The 16,102-nt window shown below is 35.9% G+C and overlaps 4 protein-coding genes across 4 annotated transcripts; 2 read left to right on the top strand and 2 right to left on the bottom strand.

Moving 5' to 3' along the window:
* The first annotated feature begins 4,074 nt into the window (after positions 1-4,074).
* On the top strand, positions 4,075-5,114 carry LOC116300940 (uncharacterized). Its single transcript, XM_031709914.1, has one exon. The coding sequence runs from the start codon at positions 4,152-4,154 to the stop codon at positions 5,085-5,087; it is 936 nt and encodes a 311-aa protein (XP_031565774.1). The 5' UTR covers positions 4,075-4,151; the 3' UTR covers positions 5,088-5,114.
* A 1,833-nt stretch (positions 5,115-6,947) lies between these two features.
* LOC116300919 (adenosine receptor A2b-like) lies at positions 6,948-7,910 on the top strand. The gene has a single exon (XM_031709889.2). The coding sequence runs from the start codon at positions 6,948-6,950 to the stop codon at positions 7,908-7,910; it is 963 nt and encodes a 320-aa protein (XP_031565749.2).
* A 2,454-nt stretch (positions 7,911-10,364) lies between these two features.
* On the bottom strand, positions 10,365-12,022 carry LOC148905038 (adenosine receptor A3-like). The gene has a single exon (XM_089024154.1). The coding sequence runs from the start codon at positions 11,883-11,885 to the stop codon at positions 10,965-10,967; it is 921 nt and encodes a 306-aa protein (XP_088880280.1). The 5' UTR covers positions 11,886-12,022; the 3' UTR covers positions 10,365-10,964.
* Positions 12,023-13,888: 1,866 nt separating this feature from the next.
* On the bottom strand, positions 13,889-15,690 carry LOC116300934 (adenosine receptor A1). The gene has a single exon (XM_031709909.2). The coding sequence runs from the start codon at positions 15,615-15,617 to the stop codon at positions 14,697-14,699; it is 921 nt and encodes a 306-aa protein (XP_031565769.2). The 5' UTR covers positions 15,618-15,690; the 3' UTR covers positions 13,889-14,696.
* Positions 15,691-16,102: the final 412 nt, after the last annotated feature.

The raw sequence follows: 16,102 nt of genomic DNA, 5'->3' as shown, positions 1-16,102 counted from the left end.
TTTAATTTTATTCTCAAGTGTTTTAAAAAAGTGTGTCCTTCAAAAATGAAAGACAATCGAATCTGTCCACTAAGAAATAATACGTAATATTTTCACGTACCGTAAAAAAGCATCTTGAATAATAGCATTATAAATCATTATCACTATTATCTTTTTATGAATTCGAATAAATAATTCATAAATAGCGGTGAATTACCATTACTTTTTATCTAATAATTTTCCCATAAGTTCAATTAAAGTCAGGGAAAACGTTATCTGTTGAGACAGTCGTAGGAAGGTTTCAGGTTTAACGCAATACTTCAGTTTCGAGTTGTCTTTGTTGTGCGTTATAATAGAGTGCATTCAGTCAAACTGTTGAATAGTTGACGTCACATAAATTAGATAAGTTAGTTACTATTTTAGCTGACGTCACATAAATTTGAAACTACGAGTAAATAGCTACTGAGATCAGGGGGAGAAACGATGATACAAATGAATGTCTATTCACTCATTCTCTGGTAAAACAACCCCCCCGGATTAGCATGACCGTTATTTGGCGCGCTTTTACTATTTTAGTTGACGTCAACTAAATAGTTATCTAAGTTAGATACATTTATTTAACTATTCAACAGTTTGACTGAATGCACTCTATTAAGCCATTAAAACCTATCTAAATAAATCCTCAAATCCTGGAGCCATACCCCTACCCCTCCCCCCTTTAAACCTGCTATTGAGAGGATCCTGGGAACTAGAGAAAGACGCGGCCATTTTGAAAGAAGAAGAAAGTTTGCTAAGAAAACTTCGAGCTGCTGTGGTTTTTATTCAACGATATTGCCTCAATAACTGCATAAAACTTTCAAGAAAGATCAGATACAGGTAATTTATTTGCGCTGCTTAAGAATGCAAGTATTTTTAAGCACAAATTTCCAGAATTTATTTACTTTTGCATTCGGCTTATTCATGTTGACAGAAGCATCTTTATTTTAAGTTCTTGTTATCTACTTAAGGTTACGACAGTTTTTAATATATTGATATTATTAATAATATTAATATAATTAGGCTATTTTTCTTTATTGCCAGTGCCGGTCCTGAGTCCTATAATTAAGATACGACATTTTAAAAACCTTAGGAAGCCTTCAATGCATTAGTTATTTCTACAATATCTTAGGTAAATTTATTTTCTCTCATTTTTACACTCTTTTTTGTATCAGAATGTCATTGTTAATATCTGTACAACGGTTTGTCACAGTTCCCTCATTCTTATCATGCAAATAATGGATCAAAATAGAGTTTAGATTGGATTGATGTTGTTGATCAAACCATTATTGGACTATAAAATTTTAACTAGTCGATTTGAATCTGGCACTGCAGATAAAATCGCAAATACACCGGCCCCAACAAGGGGCAAGTAAAAAATAAGAATGACCACCACAATCAGTATCATTGTCTTCAAGAGCTTTCTCTGTTTGAGAGATTGCATCAATTGCATCTGTTGTACTGTGTTGTACATGTTCTGTAATGGGTAAACATTACACCCTAGCTAAACAAAGAAATCATACTCTAGAGAGTGACACATGGTCTGTAATGGGTAAATATTACAGTATAGTTAAACAAAGAAATCATACTCTAGGGAGTAGACAGATGTTCTGTATTAGGTAAACATTACAGTCTAGCTAAACAAAGAAATCATACTCTAGGGAGTAACACATGGTCTGTAATAGGTAAACATTACACCCAAGCTAAACAAAAAAGTCATACTCTAGGGAGTGACACATGCTCTGTAATGGGTAAACATTACACCCAAGCTAAACAAAGAAATCATACTCTAGGGAATGACACATGGTCTGTAATGGGAAAAACATTACACCCCAGCTAAACAAAGAAATCATACTCTAGGGAATGACACATGTTCTGTAATGGGTAAACATTACACCCTAGCTAAACAAAGAAATCATACTCTGGGGAGTGACACATGTTCTGTAATGGGAAACCTCATCATAAATTCATGATTATCCATCGGAAACTGAGTTCTTTCTCTTTCTCCTTTCGTTATTCATTTCTTCTAGTATAGCATTTATTTTATATAGGGTGAGTAAAATCACTCTTACAGTACTTAAAATGATATTGATATTGTTTGTTAGCAGTACCAAATGTACGAGGGATATGGATTGAAGGATGGAGCTACTATATTAAGTAGAGAACTGACGAGCAAACGTTGGAGGACTTGACTAACAGGTATGATTGACAGCTGTAATACATCAATAGTAACCAATCAAAAGAACGGTTACATAACCAAAAGCCTACTCTATATATATATATGAAAGGTATTACTGACGAACAACGCAGCACCATATACTATCACTATATATAACCAATACACTGCTCATAGCACGCTTGCCTACATGCGTCATAATTTCATTCCTTTAAGATATATATTAGCTTCAAAAATCTAACTAGTGAGAAACGAACGGTACAACGATTTTCACAGTGACACTAAGGTTGAGGCAAAACGACGAGCTTCGCATCAGCCGTACAGTTTAACGTGCAGTTTAACGATTCGGCCTAACCTTTCGTTTATAAATTCTCATCTTGATGCCTACATTTTGCAATTATATTTAGATTTTGATTAATGCGCAGTTCACGTTCGGCAGTTGGTTTTCAACGACACAAGTGAAACATAAAAGGCATGCATATTTTAGGAAAATCTGATAAAACATTTCATTATTTTTAACCCTTATTTAGAGAGTTGAGTGGTATTGATATTATCGATTTTTAAAACAAGATTGCAGTTGTATTGTTTATCTCGAAGATTGCGAATGTGGACATGTTATTTAATTCACCAACACAATATTCAATGTATGACTTTGGCCAAGTGGGGTAATCCGTATTTTTTCATTCAGTATTCCATGAAAATTCTGCATGTTTATTAAGATATATGTCTTATTTTCTAATCCCGCTGCTCTCCACACAAACTGAAAAAAAACCCACACACACAAAAGTAAGAAAAAGAAAGAAAGGAAGCAAAATTGTATTGATTCGGCCTTTATATAGTTCTACTATATATATATATAGAATAGTGATGGATGTAGTAAATAAACTAAGGCATATAGGATTTTCACTACAGCGATGTTTCAAGAGAACCGCAAGGCTCTCTCCTCAGGTGAAGTACTTTTCCATCAAACAAAGATTGCAACGCTTTGTTGCGCATGAATACGTTGGGGCGCGTGCCATGATCTTCCAAGAGATCTTGTATAGTTTCGCTCTGAGTCCTTTAAGACCATATATGCTTGCTAGGCTCACACAGAACGTTAATGCTCAGTTTTGTCAGCAAAAAGTATAGATAAATCCGCTCACACAGTGAATAGTAATATATTTCGGTCCATTATTATCTTTCACATGATCTTTTCTATTGACATCAATTAATCAAAAGAACACTCGGAAAAAAATCCATCGTTAAATATCAAACCATCTTGCGTTAGGATGTTGAAACTAAACCTCAAAAGCGAGAATGATTTAAAGAAAGTTCCCTTCTTGCGCGGTTCAATTTATCACGCTAATATCATCAGAATCACTGAACGAATAGTTGTCCATTTTTGGACAAATGTCACAACTTGATGCAATATACCTACTGGACCACAAGTAGTGTATATTTTAACTTTAAAGGTATAATAAACCGAGAGAGTAATAATAAAGACAACATTGACCTTACGCTATCGTTTTAACTTATATAATAAACACGCAAAGCAAATATGATATAAGAGATTAAAGAAAATGAAAAACCCTCAAAAAAAGAATTTGAATTTTTTTCTCAAAATAAATAGTTATGAAATAATGATAAAATAATGATATAAGCATAAGAAATTTTGAAGTTAAGCTCGTGATTATTTTCAGGCTAACGATTTGATTGGTAGGCTTATATGCAGAATGAAATTTCTTTATCTATATTGATATTTTTGAATATTTATTCTTTTAGTCATAGATATGTATACTCGTATTGTTACTGTAAGATATGGTTAATAATACAGAGCTCATTTACTTTTGAAGTATTATGACTGACGAGTTTTGTAATTCAAAAGATGCCAGATGTCTATTTTAACGAACCCTCAAGAGGCTGCCTCAGAACCTCAAAGCCTTAGATCATTTCAACTCGTGCTGAAAAAGGATATTTAGAAATGAGTTTGGCAGGTAACTGCATAAGTGTTACTTATAAAATTTCTCAATCTGTTACAAGCAGCGATAATTCAACACTGCTTTTCTTTGGTGTCTTCAACTCTGCGTTAGCTGTACCAACAGCTGCTGCTAATGCTCTGGTTATCGTGGCCATTCTGACGACGTCGTCTTTACGAACACCGTCGTATCTTTTACTGACGAGTCTCGCCTTCAGTGATCTTGCAGTGGGACTATTTTGTCAACCACTACTTGCCTTATTGGTGTACACGTTCTTAAATGGCTTCATCGATATCGGTTGTCATCTTTTGTGGGCATGCTATGCCATTTCATGCCTGGTTTCATGGGCTTCAATCTTCATCATAACAGCCATCAGTGTGGACAGGTACTTGGCCATACGACTCAAGATGCGGTACAAGACTATTGTCACAGTACGAAGAGTAAGGTGTTTTCTGTTTATGTTGTGGATTTCGTCTTTCATCTTAATGATGATACCGCCTGTATTAGATATGGAAGTAGAAATGTTTGGTGTAGTAGCAGCTATTTCTCTAGTCACATTTTTACTTGTGATTGTGGTATCCTACACGATGTCGTTCAGAGCCCTGAAGATCCACTGTGCTCAGATCCAACCGCAGAGTAACCAACAACCCAACAGTACAACACAGTCCAATGTCATCGATGTTCTCAAGTACAGAAAGCTACTGAAGACAATGATCTTGATTGTGGTGGTGATTCTTATTTGCTACATTGCACATTCCGCACTGTTTGGTATTCTATCTGTTTTTGGTGTGAAAAGAGTGGATGCCCTGATATATATTTTAGGATTGGTTAGTATCGTGAATCTAAATTCTTTGTTAAATCCTATCATTTACGTGACAAGGATGACAGACATTGGACGGGTTTGCATCAAGATTCTTCAAAAGTTCAGATGTATAAGCTGAAGTTCATGAATAAAACTACACTAGTCATTTTCATTGTCATCATTATAGACTGGAAAAGATTATCATCGTGGATATAAATCAAATACCCTATTCACACCTAAACGTGTTTAGTTAAACTATGTTTTCATTAGGAAAAAAATTGAGAAACTAGAAACCTACAATATAATGAAACTTTGTAAAATTAATGTCAGAGCAAGACAAAGGATAGTTTACATACATTATTTCACCAAATATTGTGCAGTGTTCGTAGATAGTTTTTCAAACCTGTTTAGTTAAACCGCTTTAAAACATGTTTAAGCCTTGGTGTGAATGGGGTAAAAGATTATATTTATTTATTTATTTGACTCACGATTATGGCTGTTGGGAGAACCGCCGGCGACGTTTTGCCACTGCTATTGCGAGTCTTCATCAGGCGTAATATTCATTTGAGTACATGATTAATCCAAGAGGTCTACAGTTTGATTCCCGTGACTTGATTCGATTTTGCTGTATTTCGTATAAACTTATTTTCAACTATTTACTATTAATAAAGAAAGGAAATAAATGAGAGATCTTCATACATTTTCAGAAAGTTTAATTCAAGTGGTTTCTTCTACATTTCGACAAAAATTAATTCGTAACTTCCAACTCGATCTTGGAACGAGTGCCACAGGTTTGTCGCTTGTTAGCGACAGGCTCAGCGTTAAGTTTTACCCTCGTAAAACAAGGAAGGGATAGATTTTTAACAATTTAAAAGTAATTGTGTCCCTACCTAACTTTCGGGTCATCGAATCATCGGGGTGAAAAGTGATTAAAAAAAAAAAAAAAACTATCCAAATACGTAGCATCAGGGTCAATTGATGATTTTCACGCGGCCACGTTGAAGGAACTTAACAAAAGAATTGTCAATGAATTCTTTTGTTATATCCTCCATGGCCGCCGTGTCTTTCGTTATTTAATTCTCTTGGGAATGGTTGAAAACCATCAATTTACTATTCTCCTTCAGTCTAGGTTTTTGATTGGCTCAACTACTCAAAGTTGGAATGCATTGTTTTCATTCTTCATTTTAATTGGTTCTCTTGTCTAAGACAGAGGTTATTATTAACATATATTTAGTTTTTTTCTTCAAAGTCGAATAAACTATTTAAAACACCTTGGAATATTCGTGTTTAGGTGTATGCCCACAGTTCCTTGCGGTCGTGCAATCGCCAATCGCCAATAACCGATCGACATTCGCCATTGAGCTTTTTTTTAAATAACAGTATAAAGCATGCAGGAATTGGCAGAACACGAGAAAAGTGTTAGGAGAAACATGACTGACACGTATCAGAGTGCTCGTTAACACTTCTTGAGTGTTCTACTCATCTCAAAGTCCTTTAAGTATAGTATCTTTGAGGCTTTACATATAACTGTGCATAGCACAGCAGGAATTTTTTAGCTTTTTTACGAAATACAAATCAAGAAAGCCTTACTTTTCGATACTAATAACGAAATAATGAATACACGGCGTGCTGATATATGTTCTCATAAAGTACGCGCTCCCAACCAATCAAAAACCGAGATTTGTATTAATTGTTTTCAGTAAATGATTGATGACTTTATGTTCCATGGGGCGATTTTACTTAAAGCCTTTCAATAAGTACAGCTCATTTGCCATAGCGGTGTCTATTAATTTTGAGAGTGATAAGCCAGTTGGTCAATGCCCCCGAGGATGAACACTTTATTCTAGCCAATGAGATATTAGTAGTAACCTTTCAAAGCCACCTGTCATGTGTTAAAATGAAAGAAGAGTGCTTGCAAAGAGGCTACTATTCAGTATTGCAGCCAAATTATAATCGCTTCCAATTTCTTCGCTGCAAATTACTGAAGGAATAGTTCAAGATGAAGTACATAGACAAATGCTCAAGTATCGCCCATGATATATCTGATAACTTTACGAGTAGCGGAATTAACAGTCTAATATTTCTTGGCTTCTTTAACTCTGTGTTAGCTGTACCAACAGCTGCTGCTAATGCTCTGGTTATCGTGGCCATTCTGACGACGTCTTCTTTACGAACACCGTCGTATCTTTTACTGACAAGTCTCGCCTTCAGTGATCTTGTAATAGGAATTCTTGGTCAATCACTTTTAGCCATGATGATATTTTCATTTTTCAGTAAACATGCTGAGCTATGTTGTTACGTTTTGATGACATGTTATGTCATTTTAAGTTGGACATCATGGTCTTCGCTCTTCACCATAACAGCCATCAGTGTAGACAGGTACTTGGCCGTACGACTCAAGATGCGGTACAAGACTTTTGTCACTGTAACAAGAATAAGACGTATTATTCCTATAATATGGATTTCTTCATTCACTGCAATGGCTTCGATATTTGTTCTTTATAAAGATATGGTCACTTTTGGTGTAATTGGTGGTATGTCACAAACATGCTGCTTGGCTTTAATTCTGTTTTGCTACACGATGTCGTTCAGAGCCCTTAAGATCCACTGTGCTCAGACCCATCCACAGGGTAACCAACAACCCAACAGTGCAACACAGTCCAATGCCATCGATGTTCTCAAGTACAGAAAGCTCTTAAAGACAATGATAATAATAGTAATCTTAATTTGTGTTTGTTATTTGCCTCTGATAGGTATTTTTGTTACAGTTACAGCACCAGGGTCGTACAAATCAAAACCCTTTCGTGACTTCATGATTTCATCGGGTTTGTCGACCCTTGCGGGTTTAGTAACCACCATGACTCTAAACTCTACACTGAGTCCAATCATTTACATGACTAGAATGAGGGATGTAAGAAATGCTTCTGCTGAGCTACTAAGAAACATTTGCAGTAGCCGTTGAGGAGGAGAAGAAAAAGAAGATGATGATGGTGATGATGATGATGATAATGGGGAGCCGGTTATTATTATTATTATTATTATTATTATTATTATTATTATTAATGTTATTATTATTATTATGATGATGATGATGATGTTGATGTTAATTGGGGGTGATGATGATGATGAGAATACTGAAGATGATGATGGTGGTTGTGGTGATGATGCTGAATAGTGATGGTGATAATGATAATGATGGTGAGGGTGAGGGTGAGGGTGAGGATGGTGATGCTAATGATGAGAATGCTGAAGATGATGATGGTGGTTGTGGTGATAATGCTGAATAGTGATGGTGATAATGATGATGATGGTGAGGGTGAGGATGGTGATGCTAATGATGAGAATGCTGAAGATGATGATGGTGGTTGTGGTGATAATGCTGAATAGTGATGGTGATAATGATGATGATGATGATGGTGAGGGTGAGGATGGTGATGTTAATGATGAGAATGCTGAAGATGATGATGGTGGTTGTGGTGATGATGATGATGAAAGGGGTTGTATTTTAGACGTTTTTATTAGGGTATGAACACAGAAGCGACATTTCCGGTAAAATTAAAGTTTTCCTGTCAAATGTGCCACTGAAACTCGCAGACTGTCCAGGTGATCTCGTTTTGACAGCCCATCAAAAACCAGCCAATCATCGCGCAGGAAAACATCTGATCAGAAGGTCCATCAAAAATAAACATGGCGACCGAAGTCAGAAAACATTACTCTGAATCTTTGCTTCCCTAGCTGACTCCTAGCTACGTTATGGACTAGCAATACATAGATTCTACCTATTCTTGTGATTAATACCTATGGGTCAAAGGTGCGTTGTGGTTTCAATTCGTTTATGAAATTATCCGCGTGAAATAATAGCTCTTTGTTCGCAGATAAATAAATGAAACCTGAGGACAGCCTGATCAACTACAACAATCCTTTGCGCGCGTTCCCCGAGATCGCCTGGGTATGTTTATCCAAGGACTGTAAATCTATATATAGAAGATATAGGGGAGATATATTTTGGAAAATAAACTAAATGAATATGTAATGAAACTCTTAACCGTCCTATGCAAATGGTTTACGAAAATCACTTAATTATCTTCTTTCTTCTTAGCTTTTTTAATGTCCTTAGACAATAAATGAAAATTGCCTCATAATCCTTGTAGTACTCTTTTAAACAAATACTATGTAGTTGTTTGTCGCACAAGATTTCAATTCCATTGAGAAAACTGCTGCAACGGTGATTGGTTCGCTAGTGTTTGAGTAGGAACTATGAATATTTTTTATCGCAGGGGGTATTTTAAACATTTGCATGGAAATATAAACAGAAAAAACTGGAATGATTCAAATCAAACTATTAAACCTTATCATATACGGGGCAAAATACTTGAAGGTGATTGGCTAAAAAAGGAGGGCATTTCCCCCTTAATTTGGGGCCTAATGACAAGGAAATGATTGGTAGCTCAGTTACCTAGCAACGCTCCTCAATTTTAATTTTTTTTTCAATGTTTGCAAATGTCCGATCTCAGTTAAGAACTTCATTCGCCTAGTATGTCAGTGAAATGTAGGACTCTATTTAAAGTGCTACTCTGAAGAAAATCGCTCAAACTTGGATTCAGCTTAAACTTCCTAAGAATACACTTTAAAGGTCCAATAATCACTGTATGAAGTGTTTTCTCGATATTCAGGACGAAAGTATGATATTTTTACGATTATTTTTTGGAGTCTGTGACGTCATACACTCAACATCAAACATTGCTACATATATTTCTTTGTATATAAATCCTTAATTTATTTTATTCCTATGAAGCTCCAAGGGTGGCTAATGTGCTTATTTCACATTACTTGTGACTATAATTTATATTTTGGGATGTTTGGGTATTTCTTTCTCCCTTTACTACTAATATTTTGATCGTAAACTACAAAGAAATGTATGGAGCGATGTTCGATGTTGAGTGTATGACGTCACAGACTCCAAAAAATAATCGTAAAAATATCATACTTTCGTCCTGAATATCGAGAAAACACTTCATACAGTGATTATTGGACCTATGAAGAGTGTTCTTAGGAAGTTTCAGATGAATCCAAGTTTGGGCGATTTTCGTCAGAGTAGCACTTTAAAACTGCTTCATAAAATGTTTCATGAAATATGATTGATTGTGAAATAAAATTTTTAAGTGCTCTTAAAAATGCGGCGACGTTGTTTCGAGTCGCTTTTTGAGACAAGCTCCAAAACACTTAAAATCGGAAAAGTAAGGATTGAGAGCTGCAGTGTATGGTGAACATTAGTTTTCTCGATCTCATATTGGCAATCTAAATCAATTTCAGGGCATTTAAAGAAATGTTCCCCAATAATCACTGAGCCTGAGGCGAATAATTGTTTTAGTATTATTACACAGCTGATTATTTGAAAGAAAATAGATAACATCGGTTTATCTAAAATTCATATGATTTATTTAGTACTTTCAATGCGGCACTCATCAACATGCGGCGCGCGTCATCCTTTATCTATCTGATGTGTACTAAGGTAGTCAAGGTAGGTAACTATCGAGAAATAGTCCTACCAATCAGCGCTCGCCATTATTGCATATCCTTTACATGAACATGCAAAGCTGTGTTTTCTTTTACTTAATTTGCTTTTAGATAGATAGATACTTTATTTTATAACACTAAGTCAGAGAGGTGAATTAAGTTAAAATTACAAGATTCACTTGAATACATTTAAAAGAAAAGCAAGCCATGTTGGAAATTTCTATTTCAATTATTTTCCCAATCGCTTAACATAGTGAAAATACCATGATACATATTCAGTAGTTTCGGATCACAAAGGTTTTTGTTGTTGTTGAGAAAAACGGTTTTGGGGATATTTGTTGATCGTTGCTTTGGTAAAGACTCGGGTAAAATGAGCATCTGATATGAAAATCTGATCGATCTAGCTATGCTATAGAAATACTGAATAATTTTACATATTTCCAGCATACAATGTATGCACTAATACTACTTTGTCAGTAAGATTCCTAAGTCAAGCTTTTTAATCAACAGTGGTGTTTTCATTTTGACGGTCTTTACATCTGAACAATTTTCTTAGTATCTGAACACAGGCTTTTCTAATGTCCTTCATTCTTGTCAGATAAATAACAGGATTCAGAGTAGAGTTTACACAAACAATAGTCATCAGTCCCCACACGATGGCTCCACCGGGAAGCCTTAGGTGAAACATTAAAAGTATTCCCAAAAGAAGCATATAACTAACGAAAATAAGCATCATTATCAAGAATATTGTCTTCAGTAGCTTTCTGTACTTGAGAACATCGATGGCATTGGACTGTGTTGTACTGTTGGGTTGTTGGTTACCCTGTGGTTGGATCTGAGCACAGTGGATCTTCAGGGCTCTGAAAGACATCGTGTAGGATACTACAGTCACCACCAAGCATACTGCAAAAGCGACTGTACAAACAATGCCCACCAAGGAAGGTGTAAAACTCAGGACAACCGAAGAAAACCCAGGACAAAACCAAGAAAAAACACAGAACAACCTCACTCTTCGTAGTGTGACAAAAGATCTGTAGCGCAACTTGAGTCGTATGGCCAGGTACCTGTCCACACTGATGGCTGTTATGGTCAACACTGATACACAGCTCAAAAGAAGTGAAACATTAATTACTGATAAGAAGAAGCTGTAATTAAATTCAACGTCTTCAAAGAGATTCATGATTACAAAGAAAGCATAACCTGGTTGACAAAATAGTCCCACTCCAAGATCACTGAAGGCGAGGTTGGTCAGTAAAAAATACGACGGTGTTCGTAAAGAAGACGTCGTCAGAATGGCGCCGATAACCAGAGCATTAGCAGCAGCTGTTGGTACAGCTAAGACAAAGTTGGTGATCACGATCAACATCAAACTTGCGATTTTTGGCGTACAATGTGATGTACATTCTGTGGTTCGATTCATAGCTAATGCAGTCGCTTGTTACTTGGTTTACAGTCGGAGGAATGAGGGATTGTGTGTTTTCCTTCTTTCTTGTCTTTTTGTGCTAAACAATGGTAGCTTGAAAAAAAAGTTGCTTTATATGCAGGTTCCAAACATTAATAACCATCTGCGCCAGTTGTTAGTCTCATGTGCGCATCGTTTATTGAATACGAAATTGAATACCATGCTGACGGTCTTTGAATTGTAAACCAATTTGATGACACATCTACAAAAATACTTGTTTATGATTGGTCGATCGGCATTCAATTTTCTCTTACTGAACCTGTGCAATGATCTGTTTATGCTTTGCACAATGTGGTATTAAGCCACTCTCATCAAATACGCGTAGTATTTTTCATTAATTGTTCTCGAACGTTGCTATTTCCTATACTAATTACACGTTAAGTAAACAGACTTGATGCAGCTGAAATGTCATTGAATGAATATTGGAATCGCAATTTAGTTGAACTGGTTTTCTGTAATGGAATAAAACCAATTCGTTGTGGTGTAATGTTTACCCATTACAGAACATGTGTCACTCCCTCAGTGAAATTGAAAATGCAAAATTTAGAAAATTTAGCAAAAAACAAAATCAAGGCCTTTTTTGTTCGGCTTATTTTAATTCATAGTTCTGTTATGGGACGACCGCTCTCGGTACGAGCTCCGGTCATCTTTATGCTAATTTCTCTGACTCTCTTCTTCTTCTCTTCTTCACTCTGACTTAAACTAATTGCATGAGCTCTATTTATGATAACTTCATGACAGGTGTCAGTCTACAATCAATGTGATATTATCGCTGAGTCTTGATTGGCTAAAGGAAATAGTAAATTCGTAAGTGTGATATCTTATTAAAGAGTAATACGAGTAAAAATCTTAGAACTAAACATAGCTTAAACTAAAGTTAATATATGAATATATGGTAAATGTATAGAAAGGTGTACGAGGGATATTTATATCATAAGATTTAAAAGAATAGTGCTAAAATAACTAAGCAAAGGGGTAAAGAGTGTGTAGGGCGTAACCAGAGGTGTACATGGGAGGAGCCAAGAGGTTTACTTGTAAATTCAAAGCATACCATTATCTAAACTTGTGCGTGATGGTAGCCTTACTGAAATCTTATTTCGATATTTTTAATAGCTATCGTAGATTGATAAGTTATACACCGTAGTGAAAATAGGAACTGACGTTTCGGACGCTAGTCCTTCGTCGGAGTCAATCAAATTTTTAATAGCTAATTGATCGTTCTTTATCTTGTTTTCATACGATAAGAAATAGTAATTAGAAAAACTGATGTCTAGCTTAGTCTGTAAAAACATTAATTTTCTCTCTCATAACAGTTCACTGATTCATTGATTCCCCTTAGTTACCGTTACTATGTCCCACAAGCTCAACAAATTATCTAAAATATCTCAGAACTTAAAACCTTGATCGCGTACGTAAAATCAATCAAAAAAAGATTCAATTGTTTAATGTCCTTAGACAATAAATGAAAATTGCCCCATAATCCTTGTAGTACTCTTTTAAGCAAATACTATGTATTGTTTGTCGCACAAGATTTCAATTGCATTGAGAAAACTGCTGCAACGGTGATTGGTTCTCTAGTGTTTGAGTAGGAACTATGAATATTATTTATCGCAGGGGGTATTTTAAACATTTGCATGGAATTAGAAACAGAAAAAACTAGAATGATCTAGCGTGAATAGTGACATCCAAATGCCCGCTAAGCATGCGTATGATGAGCAGTAGAAGCTATTAAACCTTATCATATACAGGGCAAAATACTTGAAGGTGATTGGCTAAAAAAGGAGAGATTTCCCCCCCCTTAATTTGGGGCCTAATGACATGGAAATGATTGGTAGTTCAGTTGCCTAGCAACGCTCGTCAATTTTAAACTTTTCTTTCAATAGTATTATTACACAGCTGATTATTTGAAAGAAAATAGATAACATCGGTTTATATAGATTACATATGATTTATTTACTATTTTCAATGCGGCACGCATCAACATGCGGCGCGCGTCATCCTATATTTATCTGATGTGTACTAAGGTAGTCAAGGTAGGTAACTATCGAGAAATAGTCCTACCAATCAGCGCTCGCCATTATTGCATATCCTTCACATGAACATGTAACGCTGTGTTTCTTTTATTTAATTTGCTTTTAGATAGATAGATACTTAATTTTATAACACTAAGCCCGAGAGGTGAATTAAGTTAAAATTACAAGATTCACTTCAAAACATTTAAAAGAAAAGCAAGCCATGTTGGAAATTTCTATTTCAATTATTATCCCAATCGCTTAACATAGTGAAAATACCATGATACATATTCAGTAGTTTCGGATCACAAAGCAAAATCAAAGGTTTTTGTTGTTGTTGAGAAAAACTATTTTTTTATCATCAATAAGAGGAGAGACAGATAAAGCTGACGTCAACGAGCGCGCGCTTTTTCCGATGGTTGTTCTGATGAATAAAAACGAGAATTTTCGGCTACGCCTCGTGGATCCACACTACTTTGACAATGTGATGCAGAATTTATCTTCAATCAGAGGACAGACACATAAAAAACTGATGTCAATTTGTTAATTTGAGGATATTTGTTCATGGCTACTTTGATAAAATGAACATCTGGTAAGAAAATCGTATCGATCTAGCTATGATTTACAATAATATTTATACTGATTTCCGTTATATATGAATTATGGCCACAAACTACTAGGAACCATGTTAAGTCCGTCAATAAAATTCCTACTTCAAGTTTTTAATTAACAGTGGTATTTTCATTTTGACCATCATTCAATCAGTCTGCATGCATCTGAACAGTTTTCTTAGTATCTGAACGCAGGCTCCTCGAATGTCCTTCATTCTTGTCAGATAAATAACAGGATTCAGAGTAGAGTTTACAAAAACAGTACTCATCAGTCCCACCAAGAAATAATCCATATATACAGGTGGCCGTAAAAATTCTGCAAGTACTCCAAAAAGAGGTATATAACAAACGAAAATAAGCACCATTATCAAGATCATTGTCTTCAGTAGCTTTCTGTACTTGAGAACATCGATGGCATTGTACTGTGTTGTACTGTTGGGTTGTTGGTTACCCTGTGGTTGGATCTGAGCACAGTGGATCTTCATGGCTCTCAACGACATCGTGTAGGATATTACAGTCACCAACAAGCATGCTGCCAGAGCGGCTATACAAACAATGCCCAACAAGGAAGGTGTATTTCGTAAAACTCTCGTAAAACTCAGGACAACGAAAGAAAACCCAGGACAAACCCAAGAAAAAACACAGAACAACCTCACTCTTCGTAGTGTGACAAAAGATCTGTAGCGCAACTTGAGTCGTATGGCCAGGTACCTGTCTACACTGATGGCTGTTATGGTCAACACTGATACACAGCTCAAAAGAAGTGAAACATTAATTACTGATAAGAAGAAGCTGTAATTAAATTCAACGTCTTCAAAGAGATTCATGATTACAAAGAAAGCATAACCTGGTTGACAAAATAGTCCCACTCCAAGATCACTGAAGGCGAGGTTGGTCAGTAAAAGATACGACGGTGTTCGTAAAGAAGACGTCGTCAGAATGGCGCCGATAACCAGAGCATTAGCAGCAGCTGTTGGTACAGCTAAGACAAAGTTGGTGATCACGATCAACATCAAACTTGCGATTTTTGGCGTACAATGTGATGTACATTCTGTGGTTCGATTCATAGCTAATGCAGTCGCTTGTTACTTGGTTTACAGCCGGAGGAATGAGGGATTGTGTGTTTTCCTTCTTTCTTGTCTTTTTGTGCTAAACATTGAGAGCTTGAAAAAAAAGTTGCTTTATATGCAGGTTCCAAACATTAATAACCATCTGCGGCAGTTATTAGTCCCATGTGCGCATCGTTTATTGAATACGAAATAGAGATTTCCGATTTAGCGGATTAGCGACAGTATATTCCACGCTCATTAATCCACCCGGAATATAGCCTGAGTATCAGGTCTTCCGAGGGGGAGGGGGAGAGAAGGGAAGGAAGCCGGCTCTCTCTTTCCCCTCTCCCGGAGAGCCTGATACTCATGCTACTCAGAATATAGGTTAACTCAGTAAATGTTTTGTTTTCTATTGCTTAACGAGCACTATTTTTTTACTTAATATTCTGAACTGGTACTGTTTTATATGACCTTTTTGAACTAAAATATGGTTTGTTGATATG

This window comes from Actinia tenebrosa, unplaced genomic scaffold, assembly GCF_029948245.1.
Source record: "Actinia tenebrosa isolate PJP-AT-01 unplaced genomic scaffold, QUT_ActTen_1.0 PGA_scaffold8__29_contigs__length_14323225, whole genome shotgun sequence".
NCBI lineage: Eukaryota > Metazoa > Cnidaria > Anthozoa > Actiniaria > Actiniidae > Actinia > Actinia tenebrosa.
This window is presented reverse-complemented; position numbering and strand designations above follow the sequence as displayed.